At 37.5% G+C, this 26,562-nt stretch overlaps 1 protein-coding gene and 1 long non-coding RNA gene across 4 annotated transcripts in view; one reads left to right on the top strand and one right to left on the bottom strand.

Moving 5' to 3' along the window:
* Positions 1–2,627, top strand: part of LOC144367973 (uncharacterized) — a 35,686-nt gene extending 33,059 nt beyond the window's left edge. The window contains exon 3 of the long non-coding RNA XR_013427636.1: positions 2,532–2,627. This is a non-coding gene — a long non-coding RNA (uncharacterized LOC144367973). The remainder of the gene's footprint in view (positions 1–2,531) is intronic.
* The window catches only part of Phactr4 (phosphatase and actin regulator 4), a 95,898-nt gene that overhangs the window by 25,666 nt on the left and 43,670 nt on the right, over positions 1–26,562 (bottom strand). For 2 of the 3 annotated variants that reach the window (XM_005317687.5, XM_078025715.1), the window contains 3 exons: positions 3,774–3,947; positions 2,469–2,549; positions 1,018–1,182 (listed from right to left, as the gene is read on the bottom strand). In XM_005317687.5, coding sequence (XP_005317744.1) covers positions 1,018–1,182; positions 2,469–2,549; positions 3,774–3,947 — 420 coding nt within the window. Of the gene's footprint in view, positions 1–1,017; positions 1,183–2,468; positions 2,550–3,773; positions 3,948–18,219; positions 18,507–26,562 lie in introns of those variants that run through there. The other variant, XM_005317686.5, reaches the window with a different exon arrangement.

Here is a 26,562-nt window from a genome sequence, read left to right as displayed (position 1 = left end):
TTGAAGCCAGGGGTGCTCTAGCACTGAGTTACATATCCAGCTCTTTTTGAAATTTTTTCACTTTGGACAGGGGCTGGGTAAGTTGCCCTGGCTGGTCTTGAATTCACAACATTCCAGCATACGCCTCCCAAGTAGCTGGGATTATAGGTATGTGCCACTGTGCCCAGTAACCCTCAACACTAAGTTAGTCTCAGTAAGAGGCTCATTATGGTAGGGACTCTTTACACAAAGGACCAGACTACGAGAGGAGGCACAAAAAAATTCCTTCAGTAGAAGAAGAGAAGCATGTAGCTTGAAAAAGTCCCATTGAAATCTAATATTTAAAATCTTTTCTCTCCTTAAGAATCACACATTTGGGGCTGGGGTTGTAGCTCAGTGGCGGAGTGCTTGCCTAGTACATGTGAGGCACTAGGTTTGATCCTCAGCACCACATAAAAACAAACAGGGTTGGGGCTGGAGAATTGCAACTTAGAGGCCAGCCCCTGCAACTAATGAGACTCTTGTCTCAAAATTTATAAAAGGGCTGGGGATGTAGCTCAGTGATACAGCAGTGCCCCTTGGTTCAAATCTCAGTACCATAAAAAAGAGAGAGAGAAAAAAAAAAAAAGAGAGAGAGTTACAAATTTAGGAATTTTGTGAAGAATTGGGGATAGAGGGTTCCAATAAATGTTGTAAGTAGTTAATAAATTCATAAAGAAGAACATAATTCTCTCTGAATTTTAGTTCTTTTTTTTTTTTTGTACTGGGAATTGAACTCAGGGCCACTTGACCACTGAGCCACATCTCCAGCTCTTTTTTGTATTTCATTTAGAGACAGGGTCACACTGAGTTGGGTCACAGTGAGTCATGTCACACTGAGTTGAGGTCGCACCTCGAGATCCTCCTAACTCAGCCAACTGAGCTACTGGAATTACAGGCATGCGCTACCACAACCAGCTTCGTTCTTCTTATTTTCTCACAAATTTGTGTTAAAAGAGAATGATCCATGGCTCGTAAATGAAAAATCCAGTATCTTACCCAGTCGTTTCTTTGGGTCCTCTTCTGGAAAAAGACTGTTAACATTTGCTGTTCTTATTGGTTCTTCCTCTACTAGGACTGGACTAGATGATCTGGCACTCCCTATGGGGGTGGTGTGGCCATTCTTTAATACAGCATGACTTAACTTTCCTGGATCCTCACCACCTGCAAGGAGAAAAGAGGAAAGGGCCAAGTGGCAAAAGTGGCATGGTCAGACTGTGAGAAGAGCTTCTCTTATCCTCTTGTGTCCCTCTTCCTGTTTTAGCTATTATGTAGATCTAGGTTACCTGTATCCTTCTAGTAATAGTGGAAGTAATTCCTTTATAATAAATATCTTTTTGCCTTTTATATGTGAAGTACCTTTCTATATGAATAAATGTATGTGATTACAGTGCTGTCAAGAGCTATATTATGTGAAGGGCTATTGGGGTGGGAATGGGTTTGGGAAAGCTTGACAGAAAACAGTGTCTAAATCGAGACTCTGAAAGAGAAGTCTACCACACTGATGAAAGACAGTCTATCTAGGAGGAAGAAAATGTATAAAGGTTAGAAATTATTGGACATATCTGAAGGACTGGCAAGTGATTTGGTTTGGCAGAATATTTTTGTATATAAGAAATGGTTATGGGTAGGACTGGATGACCAACAAAAGCAGGGCTATGAAGGATAACAAACTAATAGTAGGAGATTAAACTGTCATTTTCAGGCAGGCCCTATAAGAGGTGGGGGTTTAGAATGAATGTGGAAGAGTCTGAAGCAAATAAGTAATAAGCAAAAATGTGCTTCTAAAGATAAAGGTAGCTGGACACAGTGACCCATGCCTGTAGTCCTTGGAACTTGGAGGTGCTGAAGCAGGAGGATCACAAATTTGAGGCTAGATTGAGCAACTTAGTAAAGACCCTGTCTCAAAATAAAAAATATATAGGACTGGGGTTGTAGCTAAATGGCAGAGTGAGCTGAGTTCTATCTCCAGTACTACAAAATAAAAAAGGGAGAGAACAAGATAACTACTATAGCAAGTTATTGCATATGTAAAAAGAAGAGAAATAAAATGCTACCAATATATGATACTATAGCTTTACATTTATAATAAACTGCTTCATAAGAAAGCTCTGACATTATTAAACTAGCAATGAGTGTTGAAATATGACAGAAAATTAGGGCAGAAACATGGGCATGGCGACAAGCTTGATCAAGAAAAGGAAGTAACAACTACTGTGGTAGTTGGCAAAAACTTGAAGTATACAGAGACAAGGAATGCTTGCCCAAGGATCCTTCGCCAACCACTCAAGAGTTAAAAGAGTTAAAAGGAAGAGTGAATTTGTTTAAAAACTCCCACTCCACCACAAATACAGCAATCACAAAATGAAGAAAGAAAATTCAAATACTTAGTTAGACCCAATCAAAGATCAAGTGCAGAGACAGGCATACGCTATTAATTTGAAACTCACCCTGCTCAGGGTCTTCCAACAGTACCCCTCTTTTAACCAGCTCTTCTCTTGGTTTTCGCATAGATATTTTTCGCTCTAAAACTAACATTGAATTGGAAAACGGCACTCAGAAATGTGGCAGTTGGAAAGTCAACATTACTCTTATTCTTAATCTACAGGTAAAAGAATAAAATGATTCAAATTTCTACTTTTTAAAAATTATTATTTTTATGTTTTTGTGGTTCTTGGAATTTAATTGAGGTGTACTCTAACACTGAGCTATGGCCCCAGGCTTTTTAATTTTTTTTTTTAAAGAGAGAGAGAGAGAGAATTTTTTTTTTTTAAAGCAGCAGATTTTTTTAATATTTATTTTTCAGCGGACACAACATCTTTGTTGGTATGTGGTGCTGAGAATCAAACCCGGGCCGCACGCATGCCAGGTGAGCGTGCTACCGCTTGAGCCACATCCCCAGCCCCAAGAGAGAGAGAATTTTTTAATATTTATTTTTTAGTTATCGGCGAACACAACATCTTTGTTTGTATGTGGTGTTGAGGATCGAACCCAGGCCGCACACATGCCAGGCGAGCATGCTACGGCTTGAGCCACATCCCCAGCACCTTTTTAATTTTTATACTCAGGATCTTGCTAAGTTGCTGAGGCTGGTCTTGAATTTATAAACCCTTTGCCTCACCTTTCTGAGTAGCTTGGATTAGAGGTATATGCTACTGATAATGCACCTGGCTAAATTTCTTCTATTTTTAAGAAACAAAAGCACAGGGAAACTAACTTCAGTTTTTAAAACTTATTTCTGGGGCTGGGGGTGTGTAACTCAGTGGTAGAGCACTTGCCTAGCACGTGCCAGGCCCAGGGTTCAATCCCTAGCACTGCCAAAAACCAAACCAAACCAAATCCATCAATGAAACCACATTAATTTCTTTCACATCCTGTCCTACTGGGAAAGTATCATTTCCAAAAGGAAGTACTCTTACATAATTGTAGCTTAAATGAATTATAATAGTAAGGCATTTATGGATGCACTTTGTGTTGAAGGGAAGTAGGCAAAGTAAAAAAGCAATAGCACCTTAGATCTGCTACAGTGCAGGAACTCTATTACCACTCAATAGATTCTAATCCCATCAAAATATAAACCTGGAAATAAAGCTACAGAATATAAGGCTTAGTGAGTGGCCATGAGCTGTTTAAATTAAAAGATTTAACTCTTGCTTTCAATTAGGGCACTACAGGACCTTGGGAAGAGATAAAAAAGTTGGGTACTTGTAAAATAGAGAACTCTTTAACTCAGAACATAAATCTTAATATCTCACCTTCTGATGTCTCTTTAAATTTATCACTACTTTTTTTTTTCCTCCATTTCCAGGGCTTGAAGATTTTGCCAAAGCCAGAGAACTTGCTTTTTCTTTTGGTGGGAGGTGTTGTGTCTCCAGCTTCCACACTGTCCATGACCATGCCTGGGTCTGCAGTGGGCTGGCCTGCTTCTTCTGTTACATGAAGAAGAGAGAGAGAAGGAAGAGAATAGCCAATTGATTATTTCAGCATCTCTCTAAAATCTTCCTTCCCTCTCTTCCTGTGGTAACTGGAAAGGATTGGAGCAAAAATAAACAATCATGCAGTCAGACTCCTGACGTCACATGGATACCAAACATCAAAATACATATAAGATAAATTACTAAAGGAATCAAACCAAGCTAACATCATTTTAGGGTAAAAATTCAGCAAAATAATCAGAACCAGGTCAAAATCTTTCAAAGGCACACACACAAAAAACGTGGATGTCTTCCCAGTATGTATGACACATCGTGTCACCGAGCAGGAAACTCCTTGGTTAGTGAGTAATTATTTTGTTAAACACTGTCCTCTCTATGCCCTTTTTAGTGTATAAGGTAACCCATCAAGTGTTAACACCTTACTTGTGTATGTTTAGCAGGCTTTTTTCCTTTACAAAAAAGACTCAAGGTAGTTTTGGAGAATTGGAAGGTGCTTGGGATGAGAGAAGGGTATACTAGAAAGGGTGTTTTATTTATTTTTATTTTTATTTTTAGAGAGAGTGGGACAGAGAGAGAGAGAGAATTTTAACATTTATTTATTTTTTCTTAGTTCTCGGCGGACACAACATCTTCGTTTGTATGTGGTGCTGAGGATTGAACCCGGGCTGCACGCAAGCTAGGCGAGCGCGCTACCGCTTGAGCCACATCCCCAGCCCTAGAAAGGGTGTTTTAAAATGGAAGGAAATTTTTCAGAGTAGAGTGAGATTCCAGTCTGCCTATCAAGGTATCACTTTAGGGACTGTCCTGTTGTTAAGGAGCTAACATGAAACGCTTTATGAAGATATATGTGCAGGATCAAGATGAAAGGCCTGAGTCCCTCTTAAAATAAAGCATGCAGGATTTAGAAATAGTTAGATTTATGGTAGAAAAAGAAGCAGCCAAGGCAGGGCCAAGAACTTTTTTTTTTTTTTTTTTTTTTTTTAAAGCAGGAAGGCAACAAAAAAAGCAGGAAGGCAACACAATACAACTTTGCACTCCACCTACTGTCCCAAGTTTCTCTGGAGAATTCTTGAGGGGGAAAAAAATCATGTGGAATAAGGGTCCTGGAATCAAAGTGGAACTATTTTATAAAAATGCATCATGAAACACATGATGTATTTCCTATATAGTGAAGGGAAATAACACCTTTTAGGGAAGGTGGAGTGTAACACATATACTATCAAAATTATCTTCTTTTAACAATGAAGATTTTTTTTTCGTAAGAGGAAATATACAACAGATAACTATTAATGCTTTTTTAGAAATAGTTAACAAATTTGATCCTTTTTCAGTTGATAAAAGAAGTCTAGGGAAAATGATAAAGGTCAGATTTACACAATTATAATTATTGGTAACTGCAGTGATGACTGCTCATGCATTAGTGTGCTGTCAGAAGACTTCCAGATTCTGATTACTAAAGTGCAACAGAAGGACATGACACAGGACAGTAACTCTTTTCTTCCTAGATGCATGATTTATTCAAGGGCAACACAGGTCTTAATTACATTAATTTTTTTACCAAAATGTACTAGAATCTGATAGTAACACTGGACCATATTTTAAAAAGGTAGAGTGAGCTGAGTTCCATCCCCAGAGATATTAGGAGAATTTTTGATATTTCCCCTCAGTGGTACCTTGGAACAGACCCCAAGAGTGGAAGTAAGGTGAACACTTGGTATTGCTTTTGAGAGTTGGTATTTTAGTCAGATATGATGGCCCATGCCTGTAATCCCAGTGGCTCGGGAGGCTGAGACAGGAGGATCACGAGTTCAAAGCTAGCCTCAGCAAAAGTAAGATACTAAGCAATTCAGTGAGACCCTGTCTCTAAATAAAATACAAAATAGAGCTGGGGATTGGCTCAGTGACCAAATGCCCCTGAGTTCAATCACCAGTACCCCTCGCCCCCCCTGCCAAAAAAAGTTGGTATTTTAATTAAGACAATATTTTGTCAAATATGAAATGTCAATGAGAACTGAAGACATTTCAAGGCATTCATAATTTTTTTAAAGTACTGGGATTGAATCAAAGAGTGCTTTACTACTACATTCCTCTCCCTTTTTATTTTTAATTTTGATGAAGTTTCACCAAGTAGCTAAGGATGGCTTTGATCCTCTGGCCTCAGTCACCCAAGTTGCTACAATTACAGGTGTGCACCACTGTGCCCAGAGAATAATATATTTTTGTGTCATATTTTTCTCATAAATTTAAAATGAGAAAAAGGGCTGGGGATGTGGCTCAGTGGAAGAGTGCCAGCCTAGCAGGCATAACTCTTGGCTTGATCCCCAGTGCCATAAACAAAAATGCAGAATGAAATCATGAAATCCTTTTAAATCTATTTATGTCTTTTCAGCATGTGAACTGGAAACAAATTTAGTTTGTATTAAAAAGTCCATTGTAGAGTCAGTCAGGCACAGTGGCACATTGCCAGTAATTCCGGTGATTTGGTTAAGGTATAGGAATTTCAAGTTTGAGCCAGCCTTGACAATTTAGCTAGATCCCATTTTAGTAAACAAAAATTAGCCAGGCATGGTGGTACATGCCTATAATCCCAGCAGCTAGGGAAGCTGAGGCAGGAGGATCATGAGTTCAAATCCAGCTTCAGCAAAAGCTAGGCACTGAGCAACTCAGCGAGACCCTGTCTCTAAGTAAAATATAAAAGTACAAAATAGGGCTAGGTATGTGGCTTAGTGGTTAAGCACCTCTGAGCTAAAAAATCCCTGGTACTAAAAAAAAAAAAAAAAAAAAAAAAAAAAAAGAGCTGGGGGATGTTGCTAAGTAGTAGAGCACCTGTGTTTCTTTTCTTTCCTTTTTTTGGTGGTACTGGGGGTTGAACCCAGGGCCTTGTACATGCAAGGCAAACACTCTACCAACTAAGCTGTATCCCCAGCCCTTGTTCAATTCTTAGTACCACAATAAATAAACAAAAGAAAAAGCAAATGTCCAATGTATCCGTGGACGAGTTTAGTCACATCTATCATTAAGAATAGCTCCCCCCCCCCCCCCGTTACTGAACTCAGGGGTACTCAACCACTGAGCCACATCCCCACCTCTATTTTGTATTTTATTTAGAGACAGGGTCTCACTGAGTTGCTTAGAGCCTCGCTTTTGCTGAGGCTGGCTCTGAACTTGAGATCCTCCTGTCTCAGCCTCCCGAGCTGCTGGGATTATTACAGGCCTGTACCATGTCGCCAGGCAACAATAGCTCACCTCTTTATGTAAAAAGGAAGTCACTGAACACATTGCTGAATACAAACAAACAAACAAAAAAAACAAACCCAGAACAGTTTTTTCTTTGCTTTTGTATACAAATGTGCTTAATTTTCATGTTTTAAAAACTCTTGTCTCATGCAGTGGGGTTCAGCCATACCTAGTCTTTCCAGTTATTATCCCCAACTCATTCTATTCATATTTTTATATTCTTCCTCCCTCCGTACTCTCTCCACAACAAACAGAAAATTGTTTCAGTGACTCCTAAATCTATCCAAATATTTGGAATCAGCCCCACTACCTTGTCAATACAGAGAATCTCCAGGAGTTAGGACCTAGGAATCTGTTTTTAAAAATCTCACCAGGGGCTAGGGACATAGTTTAATGGTAGAGCACTTGCCTAGTATACACCAGGTTCTGGGTGTCATCTCCAATATAAGCAGGTGGGGGAATCTTACAGGTGATTTTTAAAAAAAATTTTTTAGGTATTGGGGATAGAACCTAGGGGTATTCTACCACTGAGCTCCATCCCCAGCCCTTTTATTTTTTTTTATTCTGAAACAGGGTCTTGATAAATTGCTTAAGGCCTTGCTAAATTACTGAATTTATGATACTCCTGCCTCAACCTCCCAAATTACTGGGATTACAGACAGGCATGTGCCACTGCAACTAGCTCCCGCAGGCTCTCGCATCCCCCAGACAGGTTCAAAAATTGTTAAAGGCTTTGCTAAGTTGCAGGGGTGGCCTTGAACTTGTGATTCCCTTGCTTCCTGAATCACTGGGATTATAGGAGTGTACCACTGAACCTGGTATCTCCAAGTGATTCTTATGGAAAACCAGATTTGTTAATCCAATCTTAGATTATTATTAGGAAATCTCATACATGTTAAAAGATAAAAAAGGAGACATCATGCTTCTTTGTTGAAGAAAAACAAATGGGAAAATTATGACATACTATAGTGTTTCCTACTCAGCAAAGTATTCCTACAGAGGAATTTGTGAGGTCTTTCTGGTGTTTCTAGTCTCAAGACAGTTCAAATGAAAAAAAATTATTTTTCCAGATTTATATTATGTTCCATGTGTACTTATAAAGAAGTGTATTGTGCAGTTGTTGGGTGTAGTGTTCTAAATATACCAATTAGTTCAAGTGAGTTAATTGTATTAGACAAATCATTACTATTCTTTCTGATTTGCTGTCTTCTTGGTTCTATCAGTTACTGGGATATGAAATTGTTTCTTTTGTGGGGAGCGTATTGAACCTAGGGGCCCTTAACCCTAAGCCCATCCTCAGCTCTTGTTATTTTCTTTCTTACTATGCTAACATTTCTTACTATGAAAGTAGATTTCCCTCCCTCCCTCCCGTGTGTGTGTGTGTGTGTGTGTGTGTGTGTGAGAGAGAGTGTGTGTGTGTGTGTGTGTGTGTGTGTGTGTGTGAGACTGGGAATTGATCCCAGAGCCTCACACATTCTAGGTAAGTGCTCTCTACCTCTGAGCTATACTCCCAGCCTTTTTAAAATTTTTTAAAAATAATTTTATTGTTATTGTTTCATCTTTTCTTTTTTAATGCGGTGATGGGAACTGAACCCACAGCCTCATGCATGCTAGGCAGGTGTTTTACCATTGAGCTATGTCCCCAAGCCCCAGTTTAATTTTTTTTTTGCATTGAGGACTTAATCTCAGGGGCACTTGACCATTGAGCCATATCCCAGCCTTATTTTGTATTTTATTTAGAGTCTTACTGAGTTGCTTAGTGCCTCACTAAATTGATTAGGCTGGCTTTGAACTCCAGATCCTCCTGTCTCAGCCTCCCGAGTTGCTGGGATTATAGGCATGTGCCACTATGACCACCTCCTCTTTTTAATGTTTTATGAGACAGGGTCTCATTAAATTGCCAAGACTGACCTGGAATTTGTGATCTTCCTGTTTCAGCTTCCTGAGTCGCTGGGATTATAGGCATGTGCCCCTGTGCCCAGCTCCTCTGTTTAATGTTTTATGAGACAGGGTCTCATTAAATTGCCAAGACTGACCTTGTATTTGTGATCCTCCTGTCTCAGCCTCTTAAGTGGCTGGGATTACAGACATATGCCATCAGGCCTAGTACTTTCTATACTTTAAAGCTGATATTAGGTGTATACAAATTAAGATTTACTATGTTTTCCTGCTGAACAGAGCCTTTTTTATCAATACAAAATCCGTTCTATTGTTCTAGAAACATTTGCCTTTCGTTTTTTTGTCTACTTTGATAACAGAAGTGTTGAGTCCATTATATGGTCATGCAGTCAGTGGTACAAGGCTTCCCAAACATGTAAATGATCCTGGATTTGATCCCCAGCACCACAATAAGTAGATAGATAGCTGGTAGTGTGGTACCACCTCTAATACCAGTGACTCAGAAGGCTGGGGTAGGAGGTTAAGTTAGTGGCCAGTATCAGCAATTTGGCAAGGTTCTACTTTAAAATAAAAAATAAAAAGAGTTGGGGATGTTACTCACCCCTAGGTTCAATCCCCAGTACCAAAATAAATAAATAAATAAAATAAAAATCACAGAATTAGAATTTGGCTTGGCCAGGTGTAGCGGTGCATACCTGTAATCCCAGCAATTTGGGAGTCAAAGGCAGGAGGATTTCCAGTTCGAAATCAGTTTCAGCAATTTAGCCCTAAGCAACTTAGTGAGTTCTTATCTCAAAATAGAAAATTAAGGGGTCTTAGCTCAGTGGTAGAGTGCTTGCCTACCACATGCAAGGCACTGGGTTCATTCTCAGCACCACATATAAATAAAAGAAAATAAAGGTCCACTGACAACTAAAGAAAAAAAAAAAAAAAAGAAAGAAAGAAAATAAAAAGGGCTGAGGATGTGGCTTAGAGTTAAGGGCCCCTAGGTTCAATACATTCCCCCACAAAAGAAACAATTTCATATTCCAGTGTTTTCTTACTACTAGTCCTTTTTAAAACTAATTTGTCATCCAGTTATAACTACTTCAAATTTCATAATGTATTTTATAAATTCTGAGTTCACTTCCTTTGGGAGGAATTAAATTTGGACTTAAATTATATGTAGCGGGCTGGGGATGTGGCTCAAGCGGTAGTGCGCTTGCCTGGCATGCGTGCGGCCGGGTTCGATCCTCAGCACCACATACCAACAAAGATGTTGTGTCCGCCGAGAACTAAAAAAAAATAAATAAATATTAAAAATTCTCTCTATCTCTCCTCACTCTCTTTAAAAAAAATTATATGTAGCAATGATTTAGATTGTTGTTGTATATTACTTTTACATCAGATAACTGATTATTTTTGTTATTTATAAATCATATTCTGTATTTTGAATCTTTCTTCACTAATTTGCTATGCACAATATTTCTTCAGATCTTGCTTCAAGTTGAGACAGATTCTTCATGCTACTGATAAGGCAAGTGGGAGAGAGATAGTACTCCAAAGTCAAACTAGTAAACATTTCTTGTGGACTCTACTTTAGGAGTGACTCTGGAAACACAACTTTTAGCTTTTCTAGATCAATACTTACAACTGTTTAAAATGTCACTCACTCTTTGCTTAGATATTTGCTGAAATAAATAAATCTTAATTTGTAAAGGATGAAAGATATAAGAAAAGCTTATAAAAGAAGATGTTGATTATAATTATTCCTAGTGAAAAGGGTAAATTATCTGCTTATCCTTTCCCAAATCCATTATGATAACACCAGAGGGGAATCATAATAACTTGATTTCATCAAATGTCTTATATATGAAGGGTGGGATCTTCAAGAATTAAATGATAATGTGGAAATATACTCAGGTTGGGAGGCTAAGGCAGGAGGATCTTGAATTCAAAGCCAGCTTTAGCAACTTAGTTAGGCCCTAATCAACTAAGCAAGACCCTGTCTCAAAATAAAATATAAAAAGGGCTAGGGATGTGGCTTAGTTGTTAAGTACTCCTGGGTTCAACTCTGGTATCAAAAAAAAAAAAAAAAAAAAAGTTGGGGAGGCAGGCAGCTAAAACCAAAAACTATGTTTCTGCAGTATTTAATAATCCTAGGGTAAAAATGAAGTAAATATAAATTTATGTGTGTGTGTGTGTGTGTGTGTGTGTGTGTATATATATATATATATATAAAATCTAAACTATGATAAAATATGCTAAAAAGAAAACCAGGAGAAACTAAAATCAAAACATTAACAGAAACAACTGGGTACAGTGGCACATGCCTGTGATACTAGCTACGCAGGAGGCTGAGGCAGGAGGATCCCAAATTCAAAGTAGATTGGGCAATTGAGCAAAACTCTATCTCAAAATAACATAATAAAAAAATTATTTCCCACACAAAATTCTAAAAGTCTGAACTATTAAGGGAGTTAAATCAGCCAAGGTTATCAGATTACTTTGGTGTTTGGAATACTGACATATATAAAAGACAGTAGATTGCTAGTCTATAATCCAAACAATCAATGGCTGATTAGATCTAATTAAGATGTTAATCTCTGTAGCTTTGTTAGATATATTAAAACTGCTATATTGGCTTAATCTTCTTACTATGAATTTTTGTTCGACAGGAAGAGAATTCAATTGCATCACTTGGAAAATTTTTTAAAGAAAGCGGCTGGGATTGTCGTTCATTGGTAAAGCGCTTGCCTAGCATATTGAAGCATTGGGTTAGATTCTCAGCACCAAAATATAAACAAATAAAATAAAGGTCCATGGACAACTAAACAAAATGTTAAAAAAAAAGAAAATTAAAGAAAGAAACTTATAGATGAACACATTACACAACAAAAGTCTACTCGGGTACCATAAAATTACCACTGTATTTTTGCAATGATAAAATTTGTTCTATTTATCTAAATAATGGGACAAGAATGGTGAACTTCTCTGATTTTATGACTGCTTTCCTCCCATTTCCAATAGGACAAAAGAAATACAGGTTTGGAGTCACACTTACATATCTTACTTGTTTACTCAAACAAGTTATGGGATTTTAAATCGCCTTATGGCGATTCTTTCTACAAGCAACCAAAAAAGGGTTTTTTTCCTTTTGTCCCAGAAAATAGAGTACACAATGTTAGTTATAGTTTTATGATTGTGTGTTCCAAAGAAAACAACTTTTCTTTTGAGTCCTGTAACTGTAGGCCACTAGAAAAGCATGTTACACAGTCGGGAATCTTGGAGGGAGCAAAGGTTAGGAGAGGAAAATATTTACCCAAATTATACTGGGAGTTTCAGTAGTAGTAGTATCTGAAACCAGGCCCAGTTATTTAAACTACTTAGTTTCCTTCTTTCCTTCCTCTCTTCCCTCCTCTTTCCTGCTGTAGCTCTACCACTGAGCTACATCCCCAGCCCTATTTTGTATTTTATTTAGAAATAGGGTCTCACTGAGTTGCTTAGGGCCTTGCCACTGCTGAGGCTGGCTTTGAACTTGTGATCCTCCTGCCTCAGCCTCCTGAACCACTAGGATTACAGGCCTGTGCCAAAGTGCTTGGTCCCAGCCCTTTTTTTTATATTTTATTTAGAGACAGGATCTTGCCGAGTTGCTTAGGGCCTAGTTACTGAAGCTGGTTTTGAACTCGAGATCCTCCTGCTTCAGCCTCCCAAGCCACTGGGATTACAGGCATGCACCTCCACTCCTGGCTTTATTTTAAGACAGGGTCTCACTGAGTTGCTTAGGGTCTTGCCGTTGTTGAGGCTGGCTTTGAACTTGTGATCCTCCTGTCTCAACATCCTGAATGGCTGATATTACAGGTGAGAGCACTGTGTCCAGCTGTCCTTTTAATTTTTTAAAAATATTTTTTTTCAATTGTAGTTAGATACAATACCTTTATTTTACTTATTTATTTTTATGTGGTGCTGAGGATCGAACCCAACGCCTTGCGTTTGTTAGGCGAGCATTCTACTGCTGAGCCATAACCCCAGCCCCTGTCCTTTTAATTTTTTGAGACATGGTCTACCTAATTGACCAGGCTGGAATCAAAATTATAATCTTCCTGCCTTAGCCTCCCAAATCACTACTATTACAGGTATGTGCCACTGTGCTTGGGTACAATCAATTCTTAAGTTTGATTAAGAATCAAATCAGCCAGGTTTGGCCCAGGCAACTGAAGTCCATAGAAAACTTAAGTTTTCACTAGATTTGGTAATAAAGTGACAAATTATTGGATCTGGACGAATTCTACATCTATTTAGGTACCTTATCAGATTCCATTTTTTAATTACTTTTAATTTTGATTAACATATACTAGGGTATACATATTAAAAGGGTTCAGTGTGATATATTGCCAGGTATTTTTATAGGATGCACTGATCAAATCCCACCTCCCTTTATTTATTCCCTTCAATGTGAAACAGAATGTAATTTTTTTTTTTTGGTGGTGGTGGTAGGGATGAAATCCAGGGCCTCATATGTGCAAAGCAGGTGATCGACAACTGAAGTAAATCTCCAACTCTCATTTAATAAGATGTTTAGACTTAAAGTAAACAAAGTTCTCTCATTTTCTCCATAAAAATGTTATCAGTTATTTGTCCAGAATTTTAAAATATATAGTTCTGTTCAACAATATACATACTTTAGTATTAAGAAGTGCCAAATACACTAGGCACAATGACACATGCCTATAATCACAGCAGCTTGGGAGGCAGAGGCAGGAGGATAGTGAGTTCAAAGCCAGGCTCAGCAAAAGGGAGGTGCTAAGCAACTCAGTGAGATCCTGTCTCTAAATAAAATACAAAATAGGGCTGGGGATGTGGCTCAGTGGTCAAGAGCCCCTGAGTTCAATCCCGGGTACTGTGCCCCCCCCCCGCCCTGCAAAAAAGAGCCAAATATCTTTATAATCTAAGGATTTTTATCTGTTTAATATACTTTATGCCACCTACCTAGAAATAGATCTTGCTATAAAAAGCATTTTCAGAGTTTCAGAACTTTGTGAACGGAGAACATTAATTTATGGTACTTAACACTACTGTACTTAATCATTTTTGCTAAAAGGATTATTACTGGATTTACAGAATTGCTTCAAAACACTGCAATGAAATTACAGAACCTAAATCTGTCACTAATGAACAAAGAAGGCTTTATCTAGAGGAGGCCCATAATTCTCCTGGAAATCTTGCATAGCTCTCACCCTTGCAGATTACAAAGAGGGCAAAGCACTCAAGAGAAGACAGGGAAAAGGACTCTCTCTGTATTTGTAAGTATGATTAGTTCTGAGATTCCACCTCTGGAAAAATAAAGCTTGCTACCATGACTGCATCAAGAAGTGATGCTGGGTGGGGGTATAGCTCAGTGGTGAAGCACTTGCCTAGCATGCTTGAGGCTCTGGGTCAATGCCCAGCACCATAGAAATTTTTTAGAAATGTGATCATGTGATCTGCTTTAATCTAGGCAACTTGATGTGCATACTTTTTTGATAAAAATTACAGGCAGAGGATAGTCTTTATAATAAAGGGCCAAAGTATTAGCTGTTCTCTTATGAGGTGGTAGGGTGGAACACCCTTAAAATTGCCAGAGTTTACCTGCAAGTAGAAAAAAACAGAGATGAGGGACTGGGGTTGTTACCTGCCATGATGATAGGATACACAGAAAATCTATTGGGCAGACAGAAGGGCTATAAATTTTGGTTGGTATTCCAAATTCAACAGCAGCACATCTCCTTCCTTTCTCGTCTTTCTTTTTCTGTGGTACTGAGGATTGAACTCAGGGGAGACCTACCACTGAACTATACCCCCAGCCTTTTAATTTTTTAAAAAGTATTTCTTTCTTTTTTTTTAGTTGTAGTTGGACACAATATCTTTATTTTATTTACTTATATGTGGTGCTGAGGATTGAACCCAGGGCCTCGTACGTGCTAGATGAGCGCTCTACCACTAAGCCACAACCCCAGCCCTTAATTTATTAATTAATTAAGGTACTGGGGATTGAACCCAGGGCCGCACTGAGCCACATCCCCAGGCCCCCCCAACTTTTTTTTTCATATTTTGAGACAGGGTCTTACTAAGTTGCTCAGGCTGGCCTCAAACTGTGAACCTTCTGCCTCAGGAGCTGCTAGGATTACAGGAGTGTGCTACCTGTAAGAATAATTTTTTTTTCTATGAAATCCTAATTACTCATCTCTTTGAATGAACACCACAGCATAAATTCCTACTTTCTATTCAAATGCTCAATTATTCTATCAGTTTTTAAAGATTTTAAAGTAAAAACATTCTGAATGGCTACTAATAAATTTGCAGTTAAGTCCTCAGGAAAAGGTTATTTGTTTGAAAATAGATTCTTCTTGATTAACAGCTCTGGGCTTTCATTATAAGCCAAGGAAATTCACTAACTTAAAAAAGGAGAATGCTTTAATAAATCTTTTAAAACGTACAACTCTTTCAGATTTTTTTTTTCTTTTTAGTCATAGTTGAACACAATACCTTTATTTTATTTATTTATTTTAATGTGAGGCTGAGGATCAAACCCAGCACCTCACTCGTCCTAGGCGAGTGCTCTATGGCTGAGCCACAACCCCACCCCAGATTTCTTTTTATATTATAAATTTTTTAACTAAAAAGCAAACTTCTTTTTTTGTGTGTGTGGCACTGGGGATTTAAACCCAAGGCTTCACATATGCTAGACAAACACCCTATCACCAAGCTTCATCTCCAGCCCAACAAGCAAACTTCTTGGGAGCACAGACATGAATTACATCTATACAAAATCCTTTATATAATTTATAGTGACTTGAAAATAAATAGAAACTCATTCAAGATGGGTGTGCACACTGTAATTCCCAGCTACTCGGAGTCTGAGGCAGGAGGATTACATGTTTGAGGCTACTCTGGGCAACTTAGCAAGACCCCATTCCAAGAGTTGGAAATGCAGGTCAGTGGTAACCCTGAGTTCAATCCTCAGTACCAGAAAACAATTTAATATATTCAAATTCATGTATTTGTATCACTTTCCCAACCTAGTACCATTAACTTCAAAGCTCAAGACTAAGTACTCTATTATAGGCCCAGAACATCAAACAAAAAATTTAAGTTTTAATTTATTTTGTTTATCATTTAAAAAAACCTGGTATGACTTTCTAAACAGTTGATCTTTAAAAATTACTTTAAAAATTTCATTAAGAAACTACTGTGCTTGTATAGCTTTCAACATTGTCAATGTTAAACCTTCATAAACTAGTCCTGATCTGCTTAAAATAGAATACAGCGTGGGGCTGGGACTGTAGTTCAGTGGCAAAGAGCTTGCATGAGGCACTGCATAAAAATAAACAAATAAAAAAGTCATGCTGTCCATCTATAACTACAAAAAAATAGAATACACCACAAACTGCAAATAATATTATAATAGAGTCAGTGCATTAAAATTGCTTATTGACGCCTACTAATTATTTAGATATAGGAAACAATCGAAAAATTAAATCCAGAGAGAATACAAAAATCATAGTTGGGTTCCTAAGTGATTTTATTTCTTTCTTAGAGATCTTTTTATCAGGGCTGTTGGTAGGCAAAAAAAATGATCAATTTGATCTTTAATCTACTCATGAAATCTTTCATATAGCATATTAAGATTAGATGGGGGGGTCCTTATCACTAAGTTGTATCTGTTTAACAATTTAGGGTTTTTCAAAGCTCTTTCACTTTTTATTTTATTTATTGTAATTGGTTATATATGACAGCAGAATGCAACTCAAATCATATTACACATATAGAGCACAATTTTTCATGTATCTGATTGTAAAAGCTTTTTTACTTTTGTCTCATAGATAAGTGTCTAACATTATTAGAGTACTTAGAACTATTCTTTGGAGTAGAAACCACCCAAGAATTTAATGGTTCAAAAGCAAATTATTTACAAAATTATTTATCAAACAGAGGAGACTATATTGTTTTTGCTTTTTGAAATATTTTAGTTGTAGATGGACACAATACTGAGCCACAACCCCAGTCCCTCATCTCTGTTTTTAATTTCATTTCTTAAATTGGGCAGTGGTCCCAGAGGGTTTTTACATTTTTCTCTATATCTTTTTCTAAAGTGAGCTATTGAATTGATAAAGACCCAGTTCTGGTGATCAAAGTAAAGTGAATAAAATCCTGACCTTAGTATCAAAAATCTCTTGCTGAATAACTTACTTTGTGATCCATATGTCTTAGTTTGAGTAACACATTAAAAATAGTTTTATAGATATTTAATTGGGAAGTTCACAAGATATTATCTAATTTAGGAACTAAATATCACATCAAATTATGATAGATAGGGAATGTTACCTGTGTTCTTACACTTTTATATTTCCCTTTAGTTACAAAATATATTTCTCAGAGGAAAAAAAAGCATCATAGGACTGAACATGTTTTCTGATGCTTCATAAATCAAAATGAAGATCTAAATCTTTTTCTTGAATAGTATAGTGTCCAGAAACAATTTATAGGCTTTCTCTTGCCTTCCTTATATTTAGCAATTCCTTAGTGAATACTCACTTAAAACTTTTCCCTCAGTTTATGATCATCATCTTACACATAAACCCCTACAAAGTTAGAAAAATGAACTTGTAGTGACAATAGACAACCTTTTCAGCTTTGAAACTCTGAGCTACACCTGCAATGATCAACTTGGTCTCTAGCTATCCCCCAAAAGCTTGTGACTTACTTAGAAAATATATAACCAAGTCTAAAAAATTAACTCTATTCTTTAAAATGGTTTTGTCACACATTAACAATTGGCTGTGTATTACAAAATACTCGTAAAATAACTCTGAATTCTAAATAAGAGTTCTGGTAGCATTTATCTTCTATATAGTCAAGAAATTAACAAGTAACTTTCTAGCAATATAATATAAAAAACTGCAATGAGATCAAGTAAAACAAAACTGTGAGTGGCAAATTAATTTAACTGAATGAAAATACTGTTTCCATTCATTCTTCACAAACTTATAAATGCTCCAAAGTTATGAACATCAAAATTCTTGTATTCAAATTCCTATGAAATACTGAACTTCATCTGTAAATCTGTCTGTCTCTGTCAAGATTTTCTGTTTTTTTGCCTTCTATTACTCACCAACTGCATCTGGATTTACCGGTCTGGAGACATCAGCTTGCCCCATGATTATACTGTTTGATGTATCTCACGACAACAAACTGTCCCGGACAAAAGTAAACTTCTTTTAAAAAGATAAATCCACAAAAGGAGACAAGCTGAAATCCTTTTCTCAGTGTCACTGCCAAAAGTCAGGAAGTGGCATGAGGTCAATTAATCTGCTGGAGTTTCTGTTCCCTGTATTCCAGCCTGGGCACTTGTGGTTCTTACAAATATGTCTTCATGCTGGCTCTCCTCACACAGGAATGCCTGTCATTCCAGAGTGCACACTCTGAGCCGAAGTGCGGAAGGGGAGGAGACTGCCAACCACATTCAAGCTGCTGATCTACAAAGCCCAAAAGCCCACACCTCCTTTTCCTGATTTTGAATTTGGTTAGAACTCTCCAGGCTCAGAGCCATAGAAGAAAGCAAGCCTGCTCAAGAATACACAAAACATTTTTATAAATTTAATCACACAAAAAAAACCCATAAAGGTGATTATGAGTAAGTAGCTGGCTAATGGGAGTCCATTAGGTATACATTTACTTTAAAACCATCTGATTGTTCGGGTAACTTCACTGCATTATGTACAAACAGGGGAAAGGGGGAAAAAAAACAAGAGAGCGAAATGAATTGCAGTAGATGGGGTAGAGAGAGAAGATGGGAGGGGAGGGGAGGGGAGGCGGGATAGTAGAAGATAGGAAAGGCAGCAGAATACAACAGACACTAGTATTGCAGTATGTAAAAAAAATGTGTAACCGATGTGAATCTGCAATATGTATACGGGGTAAAAATGGGAGTTCATTATCTGCTTGAATCAAATGTATGAAATATGAAATGTCAAGAGCTTTGTAATGTTTTGAACAATAATAAAAAAAAAAAGGAAAAAAAAAGTTATCCCCCTTTCCCCATGAAATGTATATTTGCTCATCTTCCTTTCCTGGTATACACTTCCTAAATTCCTTGCAATCTCCAAAGTAGTAGTGATGTGTGTGTGTGTGTGTGTGTGTGTATTCTAATAACTGACTGACTTCCTGGCAGCCCTAGGGAGCTTCAGGAAGGGGGCTAGTCATCAGAAAGACTAAGGCTAGATTAGAGAGTTAGGACTTTCAGTCCCACTTCCCCAACCTCCCAGGAGGTGAGAGGTACTGAAGGTTGAGTTGACTACCAATGACAAGTGAGGTAATCAATCATGCCTATGTAATGAAACTTCAATGAACCCCAAAAGGACAAGATTCCAAGGAGCTTTTGAGAGCTGAACACACGGAGGTTCCTGAAGAGTAGCCCAGAGAAGGCATGGAGGCTCAGCACCCCTTGTCTCTACACTTTATCCTATCCATCTCTTCATTCTGGTATTATTGGTATCCTTCGTAATATCCTTTGTAATAAACAAGAAAATTGTAAATGTTTTCCCTGAGCTCTGTAGGTTGCCCTAAGAAAATAATGGAACCCTAGGAGGGTGATTTTAGGAACTCTGACTCATATCTGGTTGGTCAGAAGTTAGGTAAAATAATGTAGGGCCTGTGACTGGCTCCTGAATAGGGGTTTGGTCTTGGGGACTAAGCCCTTAACTTAAGGAATGTGAAGCTATCTCCAGGTAGACAGTGTCAAAACTGAATTGAATTAGAAGACACCTACCTGGTTGTTGCTGTAGCATTGCCTGCTTGGCAGGCAGGGAGCCACCCCTCCTCCACATAGTGTAGAGTAGGAGAAACTGAGTTTGGATTTTTTCCCCCTAAATTCTCAGACCTCCAAACTCATATGTTGAAATCCCAATTCCCAAATGATGGTGAAAGAGAGGTGGAGTCTTTGGAAAATAATTAGGTCATGGTAGTGGAGTCCTCATGGATGGGATTAATGCGTTATAGAAAAGTTCACAGAGAGATTTCCAGCTCTTCAAGTGGAGGATAAAACAAAAAGACAGATGGCTATCAGGAAGTCAGGAAGAGGGCCATCACATCATCTTCAAGGTGCCTTGATCTTGGATCTGGACGAAAAAGCTACATATAATACAATTCTAATTTCAGCCATAAACCGTGGATTATATATACTGATAGTGGTCAAAAAAACATTATGACCCTTAAAATGGGAGAGTAAAAGAAAAAACACTCTGAAAGAATGATCCAATCTAAGATTTTTTTTTTTTTAAAGAAAGAGTGAGAGAGGGGGAGAGAGAGAATTTTTTTTTTGAGAGAGGGGAGGGAGAGAGAGAGAGAGAGAGAGAGAGAGAGAGAGAGAGAGAGAGAGAGAGAGAGAGAAAGAGAAAATTTTTTTTTTTTAATATTTATTTTTTAGTTCTCGGCGGACACAACATCTTTGTTGGTATGTGGTGCTGAGGATCAAACTCGGGCCGCACGCATGCCAGGCGAGCGCGCTACCGCTTGAGCCACATCCTCAGCCCCGAGAGAGAGAGAATTTTAATATTTATTTTTTAGCTCTCGGCGGACACAACATCTTTGTTTTGTATGTGGTGCTGAGGATTGAACCCGGGCCACACGCATGCCAGGAGAGTGTGCTACCGCTTGAGCCACATCCCCAGCCCATTCTCTCTACAGTAATTTTTTTTTTTTTCCGGTGCTGGGGATTCCAACCTAAGATTGTCCAACACTTTGGAACTCAGGTACTTATATTTATTAGCCTAAAAGCAGACCATGAGCAACAGAAGTTCCCATTATGTAAACAGGCATGCAAAGGGTGGAAAATGCATTGGAATCCAGGAGGTGCTCTATCGTCAGCACAGAACCAATATAAGCACATGAGCTTTGAAGTCAGACTAAAATTTTAATTCCAGTTTTTTCTATCACTTATATCTGTTAACATTACGAAAGTTCCCTCACCTTTCTGAGCCTCGGTTTTTCTTTTCTCTTTCTCCCTCTCCCCCTCCCGCCCCTCTCATTTGCTGAGGACTGAACTCAGAGTCTCACACATGTATGCTTTCTACTACTGAGCTACAATAAGCAGCCCTTGAGCCATGAGTTTTCTAATTTATGCAAAGAGCACAGCAATAGTTTCTAGTATAAAGCAGTTGTGAAGATTCAAGGACACAAACATATATAAAGAGCTATGAAATGTGCCTGGTTCTTAGAAAATGCTCAGTAAATACAAGCAATAATTACCACAGTTGTTATAGTAAAAAAGCAAATCAATAAAGGAGAGGCAAGTTCAGGAGGAGCCAGATAATACAAGGCAAAACCTCAGTCATTACAAGGAGATTAGTCAGAAACAGAAGAAGATGGCATTTATGGTGAAGAGTGCCAGTAATGGAGGACAGAAGAAATATGGAGCTCATTCCAAATAACCTCAGAATTACTGTGAAACACTTTTTTTTTTTTTTTGGTGGGGGTTGGCATGTTCACAATGGTTTTCAAGAATTTACTGCTTTGCAAGTAGTGACAAAGAAGACAAATTTGTCATATGAAAGTTCACAAAAGACCTCATATATAATCACTACCATTAGGCTTAAGATTTGCAGCAGAAAGCATTTTTACTTAAATGAAATATCCTGAAACAGACAAAGGCAGGGCTACTGGAATCATTGGATGGTTGTGCCACTCTTGCCAAATGATACAGATTTCTTTCTGTGGCAAGCTCACTAGATGCAAATATTTGGTATAGAACTCTCATTCTATACCAAATATTGTAACTGTTCTGTCTTACTTCCACTTCTAGAATACAGCATGGCTTACCAATGGAAGAAAGCAGAGATGTTGGAGTAACATCTAACTATGTAAAGATTCGGTTTTCCTATTTACTGATTAAGTGACTCTATGACTTGACTTAACTTACACAAGCCTTAGTTTACACACCTGTTAAATGGAAAACTTGCTAATAGAGTTGTTATCAGGACTAAATTAAGAGCAGACTCTGGTGACTGAAGGTGTTTCATATATTTTGGCTCCCCCCTTTCCATTTAAATTTGTTGTTGTTTTTGCTTTTTAGGGGGGTGCCAGGGATTGAACCCAGGGGCACCCAACCACTGAGCCACATCCCCAGTCCTTTGTTTTATTTTGAGGCAAGGTCCTGCTAAGTTGCATAGTCTTGCTAAACTGTGAAGGCTGGCCTCAAACTTGTGATCTTCCTGCCTCAGCCTCCAGAGTTACTGGAATTACAGGTATATGACACCACACCCAGCACCTTACCTGTTTTCTGGCAACTAATTTCCTTTGTGTTCATTAGGAGAAAAACAAGTTTTAATCATTTTGTAAGTTCATTAAACAGACCCTATTATTACTATGAATAAGCAATGATGGTCTCAATAAACATAAAATTTTAGAACTAGAATAAATATTCCTTAACACACACACACACACACATACACACACACACACATACTTTCTGCCCTATTTTCAGTACCAGGGATTGAATTCAGGGGCACTCGACCAACCCTATTTTGTATTTTATTTAGAGACAGGGTCTCACTGAATTGCTAAGTGCCTTGCTCTTGCTGAGGCTGGCTTTGAACTTATGATCCTCCTGCCTCAGCCTCCTGCACCACTGGAATTACAGGTGTGTGTTATTGAGCCTGGCTATTTTCTGACTTTTTATTGCTGATAATATTTAGTTCTCATCTTCAGAAAACAATCTATCACAAATCTTTGGATCAAGATTCCCCAAAACTGGGGCTGGGGTTGTAGCTCAGCAGTAGAGCAAGGCCCTGGGTTCGATCCTAAGCACCACATAAAAATAAATAAATTAGTTAAAGTTATAGTATCCAACAACTAAAAATAAATATTAAAAAAAGATTCCCCCAAACTGAATTGGTATTATGACAAACCTCACATAGTAAGCAACCAATTGTCACAACAGCATTATTTCTATTAATGATATGGGTCCAAAATATTACTGCGTCTTCTAAATGACCTCCAACTCCATCATCAACTTTATTATAATGTGTATCTTCATCCATTTGGATGATTCCTGAAAAACTCTCACTTTCCACTATATGAAGATGCTCTAGGAAAGTGCCTGTGGACCCACGCTGGGCCCTGAGCCCACCCACCCCCACCCCTGATATGGCGTCCATCCCTCAGCTCACCATGGCACCAAATGCCATAATTCTTTGGGCAAACTGAGGAGCTTCTGTTATGCTTTTATGATGTAGCAGTATTTCTTAAGGCCCTCAAGAATGGCAGTCATGAAATAATGTATATGTTAACAAATCTAATATAATGGATCTGTTTATAGGAGAAATTAAAATTGTGCCATCAGAACAGAATGAAAAGATTTTAAAGAAATGGGAACTATACAGATTCTGCATTTTTTATCACAATAAGCTCTTACAGATCCATAGGGATCAAGAGAGACTTCCAAAACTAAAGAAGAAGTTATAGGGAAAACTGCATTTTCAATAATCAATCTTTCAGTTAAGAAAGGTCAAAGGGTTTTTCTATGGTTAGATTAAGGATCTGCAGAGTGTCTTAGGGTACAGAAAAATGAGAAAGGCCTCAGTGAAAGTAAGAATTAGCTGAATGGAGATGAGAGGATGTGGAGGGAAAAAAAAACTGAGCTAAAAGATTCACAGGTTATTATGGAAAAGAAAATAAATAACATGAATAGAATTTTTTTTTAAAGTAATGAGACCTGCTTTCTTCTTTTTTTTTTTTAAATTGTTTTTTTTAATTGTTGGTGGACCTTTATTTTATCCATTTATTTATATGTGGTGCTGAGAATTGAACCCAGTGCATCCCACACGAGGCAAGTGCTCTACCACTGAGCCACAACCCCAGCCCCTGGCACTGATAGAACTTTAAACTATCATGTAACATCAGGCAGTTGACTGAAATTACTGTCAAGGTCCCTTCTGGTTAAACCAATGATTTAACCAATTAAACGTTCTTTTTCAAAAGAACGGTTATGAGAAATGTTTTATTATGGCTATAGTGTACTTTCTAACTCTAACTTGGTGCTTGCCAAATAATGAAAAATAAATGTTAAATGAATTATTTTTTAAAATTTTTTCTTAGTTGTAGTTGGACACAATACCTTTATTTAATTTATTTTTTTTAATGTGGTACCAAGGATCAAACCCAGCGCCTCGCATGTATGAGGCAAGCACTCTACTGCTGAGCCACAACCCCAGCCCCGAACTGAATTATAATTACTGGGAAACTCATTTCTTCATTTTACACATATTTCCTAAGTACCTCTAAAGTGTCAGGTACTGTTCTAGGTTCTGGGACACAGCAATTCGTACAAAGAGGGGAAAAAAAATCCCTGACCTGGGCTGGAGTTGTGGCTCAGCGGTGGAGCACTCAGCATGCACAAGGCACTGGGTTCAATCCTCAGCACCATATAAATGTAAAATAAAGATATTGTGTCCACCTAAAACTTAAAAATAAATAAATATTTTTAAAAAATATCCTTGACCTCTTTCTAATATATTAGATGGTATTAAGTTCTATAAAGGCAAAAAAAAAAAAAAAAGGGAGGAAACTGAGATAGGGCAGACTAAAAGGGAGATAGGATATTAAGTTATAAACTGGGCAAACAGATGTGCCTCATTAGAAAGATGACATAAACACAAAGTTCTGAAGTAAACAACACATTCCTCAATTTTCTGTCATCTTCCTAATCTTTCAGTTCTAAGGGCAGCAAAATTTTGGTTCTAAGGGAAGCAATGATTTCAAGAATACTAAAAATAAAATTTTAATTATATTATAGTGTTATCTTAATCACTGGGAGAGAAGTATTGGTTATCAAATGTGCTGTTCAGGGCTGGGATTGTAGCTCGGTGGCAGAGCACCTGCCTCACACATGTGAGGCACTAGGTTCAATCCTCAGCACCAGATAAAAATAAATAAACAAAGATATTGTGTCCATATATGACTAAAAAGTTTTTTTTAAAAAGTGCTACTCAGTTCTCAAACACCTGTGCCTGTTCAATATTGTGGCCATTAGCCAAATATAATCATATTACCTAAAATGAAACATAATTTACAATTATTTTCTCATTTGGACTAGCCACACACCTAGTGCTCAATAGCTATACATGGCTACTACACTGAAGAGTACAGATACAGAACATTTCTGTCATTACAGAAAGTTCTATTGGACATGTGAAACTAAAAGACTTTTAAAACATGCTCAGAAGTCTTTCAGTAATAACAGGAGTGTCTCAAAGACCTAACTTCATGTATCATTAGACTGTAGAGTCTACTTTCCATGCAACAACACTACTGACAATATACTTTGAAGGAATACTGACAGTTAAAAAAAAAAAAAAAGTTTTCCAACCTGGAAAATTTAGCATGACCCTGTCTCAAAGTAAATAAAAAGGAGTGGAGATGTAGCACATTGGTGTCTAGCATTCCCGAGTCCTGGGTTCCATCTTAAATATCACACAACATACATACAAATAATTTATTCCAATATTTTTATTCAGAAATTTTATATTCTTAATTTACTACAACTTTCTCTAATAACATTCTGTTAAAGTTTCTAAATACTAATGACAATTTAAAGTCTAAAAAGTGCTGGAGTTGTGGCTCAGTGATAGCGCACTTGCCCAGCATGCATGAGGCACTGCGTTCGATTCTCAGCACCACATATAAATAAATAAAAACAAGGTCCATAAACAACTAAAAAATATTAATCAATCAATCAATCAATAAAGTCTAAGGAACCAAGCAAGGATGGTTTTATTTCACCTACTGATAATTATATTCATTTATTATACTGAAAATTAATAACTACCATCTTACTGGCTACCCATTTAGTAACATTCTTTCTATTCCAAATATTAACTTTTTCATAAGCAGAACGCGGAATTTTTGTAGTTACAATAAAAGAGATTAAGGTGACTTAAAGAATGTAATGCTTTATAACAATACATGATATCTATAAAAACTAAATCTTGAGTAATCTCTATTAAGGAACCAAGAGGTATCAATGATGTGTAGAAACTAACCAGTCAGAAATCAAGGAGTTCCCACTGCAAATATGTTGAATGTTTCCTAGTAAAGTGGCATTCATTGTTGGTGACTCAAAGAGATGACTATTAAATCTTCCTTCTCTTTCATAACTCTTTCTGGCTCTCAAATTCATTTAAGAAAAGGAGAAGGAAATGTTGATATTATCAACACTCAGTCATGTATCCAGTGAGAATACAATAAATGCGTGGTGATAGTTACAACATCTATTAAAAGTTATTCAGAAATTTCTAACAAGAAATTTCCTGAAACAACATTTTTTCCAGTGTACGTATTAAAGAATATAGCCTTCATTCTCTACTAAATAAGAAGTCTGAATAATGAACACCTGGTGACACTCTCATGAGTCAACAGTAATTCCTGCAAAAGAAATAAGGATGACTACATAAATGGTATT

This window comes from Ictidomys tridecemlineatus, chromosome 11 (assembly GCF_052094955.1).
Source record: "Ictidomys tridecemlineatus isolate mIctTri1 chromosome 11, mIctTri1.hap1, whole genome shotgun sequence".
In the NCBI taxonomy this organism is placed as follows: Eukaryota; Metazoa; Chordata; class Mammalia; order Rodentia; family Sciuridae; genus Ictidomys; species Ictidomys tridecemlineatus.
Note: the sequence above shows the minus strand (reverse complement) of the source record. Positions and strands in the feature narration are given on the sequence as shown.